The sequence below is a fragment of the Eumetopias jubatus genome, unplaced genomic scaffold (assembly GCF_037043125.1).
Source record: "Eumetopias jubatus isolate StellerSeaLion01/CBP00866 unplaced genomic scaffold, mEumJub1_p1.0 scaffold_1, whole genome shotgun sequence".
In the NCBI taxonomy this organism is placed as follows: Eukaryota; Metazoa; Chordata; class Mammalia; order Carnivora; family Otariidae; genus Eumetopias; species Eumetopias jubatus.
The window spans coordinates 199,340,627-199,355,632 of record NW_028274807.1 but is presented as its reverse complement, the minus strand read 5'-3'; the positions used below and the strand labels follow the sequence as shown (position 1 = coordinate 199,355,632).

The following is a 15,006-nucleotide window of genomic DNA, read 5'->3' as shown; positions in this document are numbered from 1 at the left end:
GAGTGTCTTCCCCAAAGCACTTTAATGCACGCACCAACCCACAGTCCCCCCTGCTGCCTGGGCAACAGAGGCCAGCCCACGTGGAGGCTCCCGTGGCTTCCATGGCCCAGTGTACCGAAGAGGGCTGAACCCACACACATTCCCATCAGTAGGTGAGGGGCGTGAGGATGAAGAGGCGGTCTTCTTCTTTGCGGATCCAGCGCATCAGCTTATGGATGGCACTGACGGCCGATGCCTTGGTCCCCAGGGGGCTGTAGCACATGTAGAGCTCAAAGGCACCTGTCACCTGGAGGAGGGGGCACAGGGTAGTCATTGAGGTTAGGTAGCCCTCAGGCCCCCTGCCCAGGATCCCGATAAAGCCCAGGCCAGCCCAGGGCCACCTTACCCAGGCCAGGAGGTTCTCATTGGGGCCTGTGTAGTAGATGGTCTTGAGTGGGCGGGAGGCGTTGTGGGCTCGGCTGTGCAGGTACTGGTAGAGACCCAGCAGCCGCTCCTGCTCCTCTTCACTGGTGTACGGGGCCTCAATCTCAGGGCTGGAGATGGGGGTGGGGTTCGCAAAGAAATGACTTCCAGTGCCTTCTCTGGAGACCCAGAAACAAACCATTCCTAGCCAGGGAGACTCTGCCATGTGTCCTACCCTCTAAATGTTCTCCCAGGATAGGGCACTGTCTACCTACCACAGAAGACTCTCCAGGACAGGGCTAGGCCCACCCAGACTGGAGCCCTTTTCTTCCCCCTCCCCCAAGTTCATGGCATCTTTGGTGACCTTCCCTTGGAGAGGCCAATCTGAGTTTAGGTGTCTAAGACAGAAGGACAGGTCTGAAGGAGAGGAAGAGTGATTTGGGAACCCAAAAAGGGGTAATGGGAGGATCGAAGATGCCACATCTGGCCCCCAGCCCCTCTGTTGGAGGAGGAGTACTGTGCCTCCTGGACTGGACTAAAATGACCCCTAAGGCAGACTTGCTCCAGGGCAGGAGATCCAGGAGACCTCGGTTCCAGCTTCCTTCCCTGGGTGTATTGGGCATTTCAAGGCTTTCTGGGTAACAAAGTGGAGAGGTGTATGCCCATAGGGAGCAGAGGGATAGGGAGACTGGGTCCCTGATGTCAGAGGGAAGCAGACCCAACACGTCAGTCCAATCCCAGAGGAGCGGTCAGCTTCAGGACTGCATCAGGGCTCAGGACCAATCCTTCTCCCCATCCCCACCCCTATCTCCCTCAAGCAGTGTCCCCAAGGCCCTCCCTCACCTGGTGAAGAGTCCCGAGCTCTTTGACTTATAGAGGAAGTGGCGCAGGTCCGGGATGCCCACTTGAGCAACACTGTAGTAGGGCGTGCGTAGGGCCTCCCGCAGCGCCAGGTGGGCTCCGCGCTTCCGCAGGCGCTCCTGAAAGCGGCGGCGGCAGTCAGAGACTGCAAAGAAGTCCTCCCGGTCGGTGGAGACGAGCAGCAGGCAGAGATCGGTGTCAGGCTCCAGGTAAGAGATGTGTGCGTGGAAGAAGCCGGCTGCATTAAATTTGGGCAGGCACACGGGCGTCCAGGCCTCGCCCTCGCGGAAGGACGAGGAGGAACTGATGAGGTTGAAGAGCAGGTGCAGGTCGATGGGGTGCAGGAATTGGTCCTTGCGGCGCACTAGCGCCACGAGCTGGTTGCGTGCCAGCAGGATGGAGAAGACGAGGCTGCGCGCACGCGCCTGCTGCAGGCTGGCACTCACCGCGTCGCGCACCGTCGCTGCCAGGGGCAGGCAGCGCGCCGCCCCCATGAGGAAGCTGGGGTCTCGCGCCATGAGCTGCAGCAGGTTGTCGGTGATGCGCTCCGAGCCCGAGAGCAGGCGCCGCAGGTCGTAGTTCTGCTTCTGCTGGAAGATGTGGCTCAGCTGCGCGCCCGTAAGAAGGCTCAGGATCTGGTAGTAGATGTAGAGCAGCTCCTGCGCCAGTTCCTGCGCCGACTGCCGCGTGCGCGCCACTGCCACCAGCACCAGTGGGCTCCGGCGCACGAATACTACCTTGTAGCCATCTGAAGGTGGAGGGAGGGGGTGTCAGCTTCTCCGGGAAGCCTTCTTGGATTGGCCTTGCCCAGCTCCCTTGGAGCCCTGGCTTCCTACGCAGTTTGTCGCCTTCTACATCCTCTCCACCCTCCCTCAGAGCTCTGCACACAGTAGGGACTTAAGGATGATGAAGATAAAAACGGCAGCCCAAGGTCCCCTTTCCCTGAGGACTCCAGGCCTGTCCCTTCCACTTGGTTCACAGACCGGCACCAGCCAAAATGCAGTGAGCACTTCAGAAAAACATGCTTGTGTTAAACGGCAAGAGCTGGGACCTGGGGCTTTTTGGTCACCTCCCCAGATTTCTGGTTCTCTCCAAGGGCAAAGCCCACGTCAGAGCCACCTCTGGCCCTCACAATAGCCCTATCAGGCAGGCAGTGTTGCTATCCATGTTCAGATGACAATACTGAAGCCCAGCGAGGCGGAGGGATTGCCCTTGGACCCCCTCACATAGCACATCCCAGCCCTCTCTAGTCCCCAGGGGTCCAGGACCTATGAATTAACCGTGGCCAGGGGAGCCCTCCCTGCCCCCCTTTCCAGGTGGCTCACCTGCATGGATAGAACGAATGGCATTCTTGTCTGCCTCCAGGAAGGACACCAGGGCCACCATGACACCCATGGTGCTGGAAAGCGCCTCCTCTGACCCATAGCGGGAGTACACAGGCTTCCCCGCCTCGCTCAGCACAAAGACGTGCTTCTGGTGCAGTCGCCATGCCTCGGCAGCCTCCTCGTCATCCCCCTCGCCTGTGCCCTCCCTGGGGGGTTCTGTGGCTGGCCGCCCAACTGCCCCTGAAGACTCTGGCCAGTCCTCAGAGCTTCCTGGCAGCATCTCCTCCTGCAGGTCTCGGGCCACACCCGTCAGCTGGGTGCTCAGCTCACTGAAGTCCTGGCTGATCTGGCGCATGTCTGCAGGCAGTGGTGGGGGACCCCCGACACCCTCCTTAGGGCTGTCCCCAGAAGCTGCCCCATCCTCCGATTCCGTCAGGTCCTCGTAGGAACGGGCATGGACGAACATGGCACCCTCCTGCCCGGCACCTGCCGGCCAAAAGCACTGGTGCTTAGAGCAGGACCCACTGGCCGACCACCTTACCAGCAGGTGCCTAATATGGCACTCTAGCCTCACTGCCTGTCCCGGCGAGACAAGCCGCTGTTCCCTCCTACTACTGCCTACTGTGAGTTATGCCTCCCTGCCACTGAGAGACTACCAGTCTCCACCCATCACACTGGGACTAAGACCCAAACCCCTTGTGGCTGCAGGGGCGGCTGGTATTTGCTTGCTTCTCTCACTCTCATCTCACAGTCCTTACCCATTCCACTCACACTGACCTTCATCCACCTGCTCTTTGGACACCCTCTACACACCCCACCCACCTCAGGGCCTCCGCACCTGCTGTTCCCTCTGCCTGGAAGGCACTGGAACCTCCTCATATGGCCGGCTCCTTGTCACACTTCAGCTCTCAGCAAAAACGTTAGTTACCTCCTCACCTGACCTCCAACCCTAGGCACTCTGTCACATCTCCCTCCTTGACTTCTCTTGTGCCACTTGTCAGTTGTTACCCTTCTCCCCCACCGCAATGGGGTTCCTGCGTTCAGTGACTCTCTCTCCCTGTGAGAAGTCTCCCTGACTCTGCTCAGGCCATAGTTCCTAACTCACTCCAGTGTAATGGCCCCACTAGCTGGTGGCTGCCCTAAGGCAGGGACCATGTCAGTCCTCCTTTACTGATTTTTTTTGGCAGAATAATTCAACAGATATATTTTGAGTCTCTATGAGGAGTTCGGTACTCTACAGGTATTGGGGATACAACCACTCTGTGCTCAAAGAGCTCACAATCTTGGGGATGACAGATGTGCAATACACACATAAACACATAAAGTTACAAAATAATGAGTATCCCGTAGAGGGCATGGTCAGAGCAGGCAGGCCTGACTTGTGAGGAGGTGATATTTAAGCTGAGAGCCGAGGGAGGGAGAAGGAGCCAGGAAGGTACACTGCAGACCCAGGAAACAGGAGGAGGAGCCATGCTGGCACAGGGTGAGCAGCCCTACACGAACTGGAGAGGAAGGCCGGAAACAGCTGGACTGAACCCAGTTCCCTGCAGTGTCCCCGGCACCTGACAAATAGCCCAGGAGTGACTGAACAAATACGTGAATGAGGGGGAGCGAAAGACTGGTTGGGAATCCCAGTGGCCCTGGAGGCTGCTCTCGCTGTCAGCTTCCTGGAGCTGCACACTCTGCCCGTACCTGGCTCCATTCCCTGAGCCAGTCCTGGTGTGGGGCTCTCAGCTCTCTCCATATTCTGCCCATCAGAAGGAGCCAATGTGCCATCAGGGCATTCGCTGCTTCTCTTCCTCTGCATGTCAGCAGCCATCCTTCAGGCTTGCCTGTGGGGCAAACAAAGGTGTCATCGAGGCTAAGGGGGAAGGTGCTGTTGGCAGGAGTCACAGGCATAATTAACGTGGTAAGTACAGGAAAGCATCCCTCACCAGGACCCAACTAGCTCAAACCTCTGGGGAATGGGTTCTGCGTAGTCACCTCTAAAAAATGAAGTATGTTGTTCTTTTTCTAAATAGAAAAGGAAGAAAGAATTCGTTGTACCTACTCACCGTAGAAAACTTGGAAAATACAACAAGGTCTAAAGAAAGAAATGTCACCATTCTCCCACCTTTCAGGATCTTTCACTGTTCGCATTTTGGTGTATTTCCTCCCAGTTTTTTTTTAATGTACATAAAAGGTAAATAATTTTTTTTTTTTTTAACAAACTGATAACAGCAGCTAACATTGAGCGCCAAGGCAGCGTGCTAGGAAGTTCAGTAGACAGTTATCCAAGCCTAATCACTCCACCCTGGGGCAGGTGCTCCTGTCTCAGGCTAGCTTTATAGATCAAGGGACTGAAGCTGGGAGAGTTTAGATACCTTGCCTGATGTCACAACAGGGAGGAAGCTGGGAGCTGGGAATTGCAACAATTCTGTATCCTGCTGTCTTTTAGCGCACATCCTACCACGAACGTTTCCCCATTCAAAACTGGGTAGACCAATAGTGCTTTCTGGATATTTGCAAAGAAAGAACAAACACGCTTGTCTTCAGGCTGGCTTTTTTCCAAATACACTGTTGTACTTTCTGATTTTGGCACTGGGGCTTGCCTTACAAATTACAAACAACTAGAGACATGACGGTTCTCAGTGCCCATCTGATGGCCAGCATAGACTCAGCTTGATCTCTGGGCCTGGTGGAGGTGGCTGGGAGTGGATGGCAGGGATAATGAAATTGGATGGCTCACCTGGAGTCACCCCTCGGGCCCCTGAATGGCAAGCTGAAGGGCCTTCACTTGGGGGGCAATATACACTCCCAGGGGAAGGGTTCCATCTGAGGCACTGACCCTTTCGTGAAGACAAATCTGGCTGGACAGGCTAGAAGGGCAGCAAAGACCAGTCAGAGACTCACGAAGAGGTCATGCAGGCAGGCCAAGGGCCTGGGAGGGACTGGTGTTAGTGACCCTATCCCTGCCTTCCTAAGGCAGAGTCATAGGGAATAACTGAGACCTTGTTTCCCACTAGCTCTGCAACCTTGGGCAAACGGCTCCTCCCTGAGCCTGGCGTGAAGTAGGTGCTCAAAAATGTTCACGAAGAGAGCAATCTCAAAGAGACGGCATCCCCATCACTCGCATTTGTGCGGTCCCAGGTCGTCTGTATCCATGAGCACTCTCTCAGACCCCTCAGCCCCATCCCACCAGAGCTCCTATCAGGGAGCTCCTGTAAAGAATTGACTTTCAAGCTCCTTTTGTTTTGTCATCTTTGTTGGAAGCTATGGAATCCTTTCTTCAAATGAGTCTTTTGCAGAAGTTCAATGTGCAAAACAGACAGGGCAGCCCTGGAGCATCACACAACAAGTGAAGGCTGGGCACCCCTGGCCCACAGCATCACCCCACATAGAGTCGGACCAAAGAAACATCATTTGGGAGAACAGCCACCTTTGGGGATTTTCTAGGCCACTAATCCTGTCCATCAGGACAATCAAGAGTGATGGTTCCTAGCATGAGGACCACCTTAGGCCCCCTTGTCTGACAAAGGGCCAGAGTAACTAAGAGGCTACTTGCCCTCAACAGCAACCTGTTCAGAAAGGTCTGCTCAGAGACAGAGACGGAGAGCCATGGGAGAAATCCCAAACAGGCCAAAACAACCATCGTAACACCACAGAGGCCAGGGCAGTGGGTGCTACAGTAACGAGGGCATGGCTAGGTCTTCCAAAGGAAGACATAGGCCCCATGAGAACCTTGGAGACCATTCTTTCACAAGCTACCCTAAAAGCCAGATTGGGGCCTGCACTGCTACGTGAAGAGAGAGTGACCCCAGAGAGGTGAGTCTGTCCGAGTCCAGGCAGAGGGCAATCTGCTACCGACAGTCCCACGGTTGTGGCCAGGGCTTCTGGACCTGGCTCCCTGGATGGAAACCTGGATTGCTATTTGCTTCCTTCTGAGGAGAAGGTCCAGAACCATTGCTTTAAATTACCACATTTCTGGGGCACCTGGGTGGCTCAGTTGTTGAGCGTCTGCCTTCGGCTCAGGTCATGATCCTGGGGTCCTGGGATCGAGCCCACATCGGGCTCTCCGCTCAGCCAGGAGCCTGCTTCTCCCTCTCCCACTCCCCCTGCCTGTGTTCCCTCTCTCACTGTGTCTCTCTCTGTCAAATAAATAAATAAAATCTTAAGAAAAAGGAATTACCACATTTCTGGAAACCTGGATTGCTACGTGCTTCCTTCCGCGGAGAAGGTCCAGAACCATTGCTTTAAATTACCACATTTCTGGGGCACCTGGGTGGCTCAGTCAGTGAAGCATCTGCCTTCATTTCAGGTCATGATCCCAGGGTCCTGGGATTGAGCCCCGTATCAGGCTCCCTGCTCAGCAGGGAGCCTGCTTCTCCCTCTGCCTGCCACTCCCCCTGCTTGTGCTCTCTCTCGCTTGCTCCCTCTGACAAATAAATAAATAAAATCTTAAAAAAAAAAAACAATTACCACATTTCTATGTTGCCTCACTTTCCCACTCCACTGGTCAACCAGTTTACACCTTCTCTCTTCTCAAACTTGCCTCACCTGCTTCTCCCACGCTCACTCAGCACTATCTGTCATACCGCTGAGGAAACAGAAGTCAGCCAAAGAGAACTTCCAAGATTCCCACCACCAGCTCACCTCTCCTGTCAGACGCCACCTTCCTTCTCACTGAAGATGAGCTGTCGTGCTCCACCGGGGGCAAACTCCCCCATTCCAGTCCCTCTTGCCCACACAAGCACAGCGCATGGCTTCAGCAGCTGTCCCTCTCTCCTAGATCATTGGTTTCCCCTTCTCCCCTATCCATCACCAATATGCTGACGCTTCGTCCATTTTCAAGACACCTTCCCTGGGGTGTGTTCACTCTGTTATAATTGACTGAGCTGTACTTATGATTTATGAACTTTACATCTGTCTTATTTCAATTAAAAAGTTTTTTTTTAAAGATTTTATTTATTTATTTGAGAGAGAGAATGAGAGACAGAGAGCACGAGAGGGAAGAGGGTCAGAGGGAGAAGCAGACTCCCCGCTGAGCGGAGAGCCCGATGCAGGACTCGATCCCGGGACTCCAGGATCATGACCTGAGCCGAAGGCAGTCGCCTAACCAACTGAGCCACCCAGGCGTCCCTCAATTAAAAAGTTAAAACAAACCTCCCTCTAGGTTCCACCCCATTTTTTTGCTGCCCTTTATAAAACAAACAAACCTCAAAATAGTAAATAATACTTGGAGTTTAATTAGTCAGGTGGGCTAGGTTATGCTGTATAACAAATGAATGCCAAAATGGCAGAGGCTTTACACATAAAGGCTTATTTTTTGCTCACACAAAATCTACCATGGGTCTGGTAGTAATTCAGCTCCCTTCCAAGCAGTGATTCAGAAATCCAAGTTATTTGCATCTCATAGCTCTGCCATTGGAATATGTGCTTTTCCCACATCACTGGTCAGTGGAAGACAGGGCTGGAAGGTCATGTATGAGTTCTTAAATACTTCAAAGCCCAGATTGGCCAGAACTAGTCACATAGCCAGAGGGACTGGGAAATGTGGAGAGTCGTGGATATCTGGTAATCAAGAAGTAAACTGCCACAGCCTCTCCACTTCTCCCACTCACTCTTGAAGCCACTCCAACTAGACTTGCGTCTCCATTACTCTAGTAACACTCCTCCTATCAAGGTTGCCAGTTGACTTCAGGATCATCTCACTTCACTCAGTAGCAATGGATACACTTGATCATTTCCTCTCTTTTGAAACATTTTTTTCTTCTTGGCTTCTGGTACACCACTCTCCTTCCTTGGTTCTCCTCCTACCTCATGGACCATTTCTTCTAAGTCCTTTTTGTAGTTCTTCTGACAGTTAGGGGACCCAGATTTCAGTCCTTAGATCTCTTCCCTGTCCTCATTCAATCTACTGGTGATCTTATTCAGTCTCATGGTTTTAAATTCCATTGATACATTAATGATTCCAATTTCTATTTCTAGCGCCAATCTCTCTTCTGACTTCTAGAAGCACACACATTTAACTGTCTACTTGATGCCTGCCCTTGGATGTCTTACAGTATCTCAAAGTTCTATGTCCAAAACTGAGTTCCTGATCATCCTCTTAAAAACTTATTCCTCCCATGAGTGCCTATGTGGCTCAGTCGTTAAGTGTCTGCCTTTGGCTCAGGTCATGATCCCAGGGTCCTGGGATCGAGCCCATCAGGCTCTCTGCTCAGCTTCTCCCTCTCCCATTCCCCCTGCCTGTGTTCCCTCTCTCACTGTCTCTATCTCTGTCAAATAAATAAATAAAATCTTAAAACAAACAAAGAACCCCCCACTTATTCCTCCCAGAGTTTTATCCATCTCCATGAAAGACATCATCCTTTCAGTTATTCAGAAAATGATCTTGAGTCATCTCTTTTCCTCACACCTCATATACCGAACCACTAGCAAATCCTGTCACCTGTACTTTAGAATACAGGTGCACCCAGCAAAATGTCTCTCTTGTTAATATTTTCCCCATAGAATTCCTTTTAGTTTTTAATACCCAACTGTGGTAGCCAGCCTTCAAGATGGCCCCCAGTGATCCTCAACTCCTGCTATTCATGCCTTTGTGTACTCCCCTCCCACACTGAACAGGGCTGATCTATATAACCAATAGGATAATGTGAAAATAACAATGTGGGTTTCTGAGGCTAGGTCATAAAAGATACTGTGGCTGCTGCCTTTCTCTCTTGGATCACCCTCTTCAGGTAGAGCCATTAGCCATGTTGTGAGGACACTTGAGCAGCCCTACAGAGAGAACCTCATGGCAAGAAACTGAGACCTGCAAACAGGCAGTATCAAATGTGCCAGTCACGTGAGTGAGCAATCCTGGAAGCAAATCATCTGGCTCCAGTCAGGCCTTCCGATGATTGCAGTGTCATGAGAGAATCTGAGCCTGAACCATCCAGCTAAGCTGCTCCCAAATTCCTCCCAAATCCCCATAGGAATTGCGTGAAATAATAAATATTTATTATTGTGTTAAGCTGCTAAGTTTTGGGGTAATTTGTTACACAGCAATAGATAACTAATACAACAAACTTGTATTGATTCAGCTTATGTTTATACAGAAAAAAAATGCATATTTACCTCATCAGAACTTGATCTAGATTTTAATCAAAGTAATGTGCATTTAAAGCCTCGAATTATATTCCAAATCAGACAGTGGAGTGGAGTGGCAACAAAAGGGGCTTACTTGCATCGTGGCTGTTACAGGTACTGAAAGAGGCCATGATACTGCATCAAAGCAGCAAACAGTGTTTGGTGATCAGGAGGAAATGCTTTAAGCATTTTATATCCTAACACTATAACTTACTAGGCATATATTAGGTATATATTTTTCCTGGGATTTAGTACTGTTTTAGGAAATTAGGGATTTGGGATTGATGAGGGAAGCATTATACTTTTCCCCATTTAAAATAATGGGAAACAGACACTAAGTTAGTGATTCCAGACATAATGCCCAACTTTCGTAGATTACTGATGTTAAACGGGAAATACCCATATCCAGAATCCAACCACTGCTCATCACTGCCACCACTACCACATTGGTCCAGGCTACCATTCTCTCTCTAGGAATGTCGCACCTGTCTTTTAACCAGTCTCCCCAGTTCTGCCTTTGTCCCTGCACAGTCTGTCCCTCGCACAGCACTCAAAGTGATCCTCTTGAAAAAGAAGTCAGGTCATGTAATTCCCCTGCTCACAACTCTGTAATGGTTCCCATTCATTCAATGAGAAAGCCAATTTCCTCACAGCAGTGCACAGGCCCCGCTCTATCCCCCCCCACCCCACCATTACTTCTTTGACCTCATCTCCTATCCCTTCCCCCACTCGCTTTACTTCAGCCCAGCCACACTGATCTCGTGGATTTCCTTTAGGATAATGTAAATGTAAATGTAAATCCTGAGCACTTTTTTCACTTCACAACTTTGCCCTTGCTGAGCTTTCTGCCTGGACCACGTCTCCCTGCCTTTCTCTCTGCCCTCCACCTTACCTAGTCCACTGCTTGGGCTCGATATTGACATGACCTGCTCTCTCACTTCCTTCAGGTTGTTGCTCAAGTGTTACCTATCAGAGAGGACTTCCTGCAATATCCCTGATTCTCACCCCTTTTGCCCTGCTTCAGTTTTCTACATTGAAGGTCACCCTGTGACCTGCCACAAATTTCAATATGTCAGCTCCACACGCAGGAGGAGTTTAATCAACATTTGCTAGATAAAAATTTTGGGAGGGAAAAGGTGAAAGATCCTCAAAGAACATCCAGTTATAATGCAGCCTCTGGAGATCCCTGTCTGTGGAGAAGATTTGTGTTTGGTAGTAGTCAAGTGCTCAAGAACAATGGCCCTGGAGTCAGAGGGACCTGGATGAACCTGGTTTGGTTTTATAAGTCTTTAGTTTTCTTATCTATAAAATGGGGATAATGATAGTGCTGATTCCCTGAGTTGTGGGAGGACTAAATGAGATAATCCATGTAATTTGGTTACCCTGGCACAGGGTAGGCACTTGTACACTCAGCTGCTGCCATTAGCACACCATGATTATTTTTACTTAGCATTCGGACCATATGTAGCTGCACTTACAGACAGATCCAGTGGTTTCTGCCCCATAAATCAGTCCTTTGAGAGCTGGCTCACCCTGAGCTAGGCCCTGAGTGAGCTGGCCAGGCAAAACATGATTCTGACCTCATGAAGCCAGGTAGGCTCTGGCCTGAAATGAGCCACCTGTGATGTCCAGTCAAAGAGATGTCTGTGGGCCTAGGACTGGGAGTTCCTCCAGGCTTACTGGCTCTTCCTTCACTGGGCCTGACGTGGTAGGAACAGACCATTGGTTTTCTGCTGCTCCTGGATCTCCCAAGTTGAACTCTTTGGTCGGCCACGTGCCCCTGCTCTGTGCCTTGCACCTTTGGCTCAAAGACCCAAACAAGGTCTACAGCAACTTGCCCAGTGTCTTGGGGGCCCACTACCCACCAATCCCTTGTGGGCTTCAGGTGACTGAGCCCAGTGTGGCTGAGGGGTACCCAGCATGGTAAATGCATGGAGTGAGGACAGGGTCAACTGGCTGGGGCTAGCAGTGGCTTCCTTTACAATAGTTCCCCTGCTACCTGAAATCATGTAGCACCTCAGCATCTCCAAGGCCAATCTGGGGATCCATCCAGAAGTCCTGATGAAGCAAACAGTTCTTTGGACACTTACTCTGGAAACTAGGCAGGGAGGGTGAGTGACTCACAGCAAACCCCACCCCAGCCCCCATTGGAGCCATAACCTGCATGACTGAAGCTCCTGGGAGGTTGGGCCTGAAGCCCTTAAGCAAGAGAGGTCTCTTGGAACCAGTCCCAAATGTGCCCTTGGGGCCCCTTCTCAGGCAGCCTTTCTAGAAGCCCCCAGGGCATGCTACTTTACCTAGAAGTGCTCTGCTGTGCCCACAAGCAATGTCATCAAAGAGGCTGGGTCCATCAGCCCTTCTTCTGTGCCCACCCTGGAGCAGGTAGAGCCTTCAAGAGCCCCTCCCTACTGGCTCCCTACCACTGTTGCTCCCTCTTCCTACTTAAATAGTGCTCTGTTCTCTTTGACTCTTTTGGGAGTGGGCTCCAGATGGGAGGGTAGTGCCAGGATGCATGGGTGCATGGGAGACAGGCCCCTGGTGAGGCTGTGCTGTAGCTGTTTCAGCAGGATGCCTACTCCTGCTGAGAGCATGGCCTGGTACTTGTCACTGCTGGTGGCCACTCCCCTCTCTTACAAAGGCTGCTCACCCTCCCCCAGCAAACTGGAACCCAGAAAGGACTGCTCACTCAGTACAAGGGGCAGACGTGTTATCTGAGCCAGGGCACCCTCGAGAGCAAAGTTCAAAGCCTCAGGACACTTCCAGGAGCTGCCCCGCTCACCCCACAGTCACCTCTGCCGATCTTTGAGACGACTTTATGGGGGGGGGAATGCGGGTGCCTTGGGGGACGGGTCCTACCTGGCTACTGGCCCCTACAGGACTTTGCCCTCCCAGCCAAAGGAAGGATTCCGGCCCTCGCCTTTTTGTATTCTCCACCTGGGGGCCAACCGGCTAAGGCACCCCAAAGAGACTAAGACCTCCTACCGCAAATGGCAGCGTAGGCAGCAGGGGCGCCCTCTCTTCATGCCCCTCGCTCCAAGGATGACAGCTCTCCAGTCTCTCGGTACCCCCAGGCCACGTGGGTTGGCAGTCGTACTCACCTGTTTCTCCGGGGGGCCCTGGACGCACAGAGATTGCCGGTCACTGCACTCTGCCGGACCCCCGGGAGAGCACTGTTGCCCGGCCGGACCTGGACTGAGGGCGCAGGTTCGCGGGGCCACGGCCCCCTGCGGACGCAGACATGGCCACTGTGCGGCCACCGCCCCCTCCCACCGTCCCTCGCCCGGCCGCCGGCCCAGGAAGACAGCCTTCGCCGGTCTCTCGTGGCGGAGGCCCGGCTCCAGCCGCTCGGCCCAGCCCTGCCCGCCCCGGGGTGCATTGTGGGAACTGTAGTCCGCAGCTCGGGGCCGCCTGCGGCACTCTGGGGCGGGGCGGGGCGCGCAATCCTGGCAAACCCGGGGGCGGGGCCTGACCCGGGACAGGATTTGCCTCATCCCGCACCGCCTTCTCTTGCGTCGCGACCTGGTCCAAGCGCTTACCCGGAACCCAAAGGCATGGGTGGACCGCCGGCCCAGACCCCCGGGCCCCCTCCTCCCCAGCCAACTAGAGGTTTATTTCAAGGGGAAGGAAGAGACGTTGGGGTTGTTTCCTCTATTGACTGTGGAAGGACAGTACAAGTTTAGGGGCCGGATAAATGTCATTAGTGGGTCCAGCTACACTGGTTGTAAAGGATGTAGGCACACCAATTGTTGCTAGACATCCTTTTAGCCACGTTTTAATATATCAGTATGAGGCTCTAAAACAGTTCTCAGCTTTGACTGCACATAGAACGACCTGGGGAATTTTTAAAAATCACTAATGCCTGGAGATTTTGATCACTTCTAGAGATTTTGATTTAATCGAACCGGGATGGGACTCAGGCATCGGTATCTAAAAGCTTCCCAGGTGATGTACCAGGGCAAGGAACGATTGTTATGGGCATTTGTAATTTCCTAGACACAAAGCAATACAAACGACAGGAAAACATAAAGTTTTCCCACACAATTTTATTTTTGAAGTACAGTTTAAAGAAGTAAAATTAGAGATTAACAAAAATACCACTCGTGCTTTCTCTGAAGCAATGAAATTACTTTATAGCTTTCTGGTTAATTACCCCCACAGTTCTAGGATGAAGGAAAAGTCTGAAATCACTCCTTTAATTCTCTCTGCTGCTTCAAGCACCTGAATGCAGTGTCTTGTCTCTATCTCAGCCCTACACTGAAATTGGAAAGCTCTGCCCCTGAGCTTCTCTTACAGTCTCAGATGGCTGCCACTTAGAGCCTACCTCCACAATACAGGTCTGTGACTGAAATGATGACAAAACTGTGCTTTGTGCTTTTTTTTAAAAGATTTTATTTATTTGACAGAGAGGGAGAGGGAGAGAGCAAGCACAGGCAGGAGGAGTGGGAGAGGGAAAGGGAGAGGGAGAAGGCTCCCCACTAAGCAGGGAGCCCAGGTGGGGCTCAATCCCAGAACCCTGGGATAATGACCTGAGCTTAACTGACTGAGCCACCCAAGTGCCCTGAGCATGGGACTCTTGATCTTGGGGTTGTGAGTTGGAGCCCCACGTTGGGTGAAGAGGTTACTTAAATAATAAAATCTTAAAAAAAAAAAAAAGTTTAAGCCAAGAAAATCTCATATTCTCTGATTGGTACAGAAATATCCTGGCTATATTCCATTAACCAGAAGTTGCACCCCATAGAATTGATCTCAATAGAAGACAAATTTAAAGTTTCCTAACATACCTAATGAGTCTCCTCAACAGTCTTTATGTTGACCTCAGGATTTCTTCTAGAGTCTCACTCTTGCTTTCAAGCATATCAGCTCCATCAGACAACACCACTGTCATTGGAAGTATAGCTGACCCTTGAACAACAGGTGTTTTGTTATATGCAGACTTTTTTCAATAAGTATATTGGAAAATGCCGGGGGGATTTGTGACAATTTGGAATACATTTTTTAAAAGATTTTACTTATTTAGGGGCACCTGGGTGACTCAGTCGGTTAGGCATCTGCCTTTGGCTCAGGTCATGATCACAGGGTTCCCAGATCGAGCCCTGTGTCAGGCTCCCTGTTCAGTGGGAAGTCTGCTTCTCCTTCTCCCTTTGGCTCTCCCCCTGGCTTGTACTCTCTCCCTCTGTCAAATAAATAAAGATTTCATTTATTTATTAGAGAGAGAGAGAGAAAACAAGCACACATGGGGGGAGGGGCAGAGGGAGAAGGAAACTCCCTGCTGAGGGCGGAGCTCCACGCTGGGCTCGAACCCAGGACC

General features: G+C 51.6%; 1 protein-coding gene across 1 annotated transcript; it reads right to left on the bottom strand.

Moving 5' to 3' along the window:
• MON1A (MON1 vesicular trafficking associated A) lies at positions 1–13,052 on the bottom strand. The gene is made up of 6 exons (XM_028124542.2): positions 12,797–13,052; positions 4,281–4,420; positions 2,589–3,074; positions 1,246–2,011; positions 386–533; positions 1–286 (listed from the first exon to the last, which is right to left on the bottom strand). The coding sequence occupies exons 2-6, from the start codon at positions 4,405–4,407 to the stop codon at positions 146–148; spliced, it is 1,668 nt and encodes a 555-aa protein (XP_027980343.1). The 5' UTR covers positions 4,408–4,420; positions 12,797–13,052; the 3' UTR covers positions 1–145.
• Positions 13,053–15,006: the final 1,954 nt, after the last annotated feature.

Excerpts from the sequence above, each read along its gene's own strand:
- MON1A (XM_028124542.2), bottom strand. The coding sequence starts at position 4,407 with ATGGCTGCTGACATGCAGAGGAAGAGAAGCAGCGAATGCCCTGATGGC. Across the intron at positions 2,012-2,588 it reads CATTCGTTCTATCCATGCAG|ATGGCTACAAGGTAGTATTC; the intron begins GTGAGCCACCTG and ends CTCCACCTTCAG. Across the intron at positions 287-385 it reads ATGAGAACCTCCTGGCCTGG|GTGACAGGTGCCTTTGAGCT; the intron begins GTAAGGTGGCCC and ends CCCCTCCTCCAG.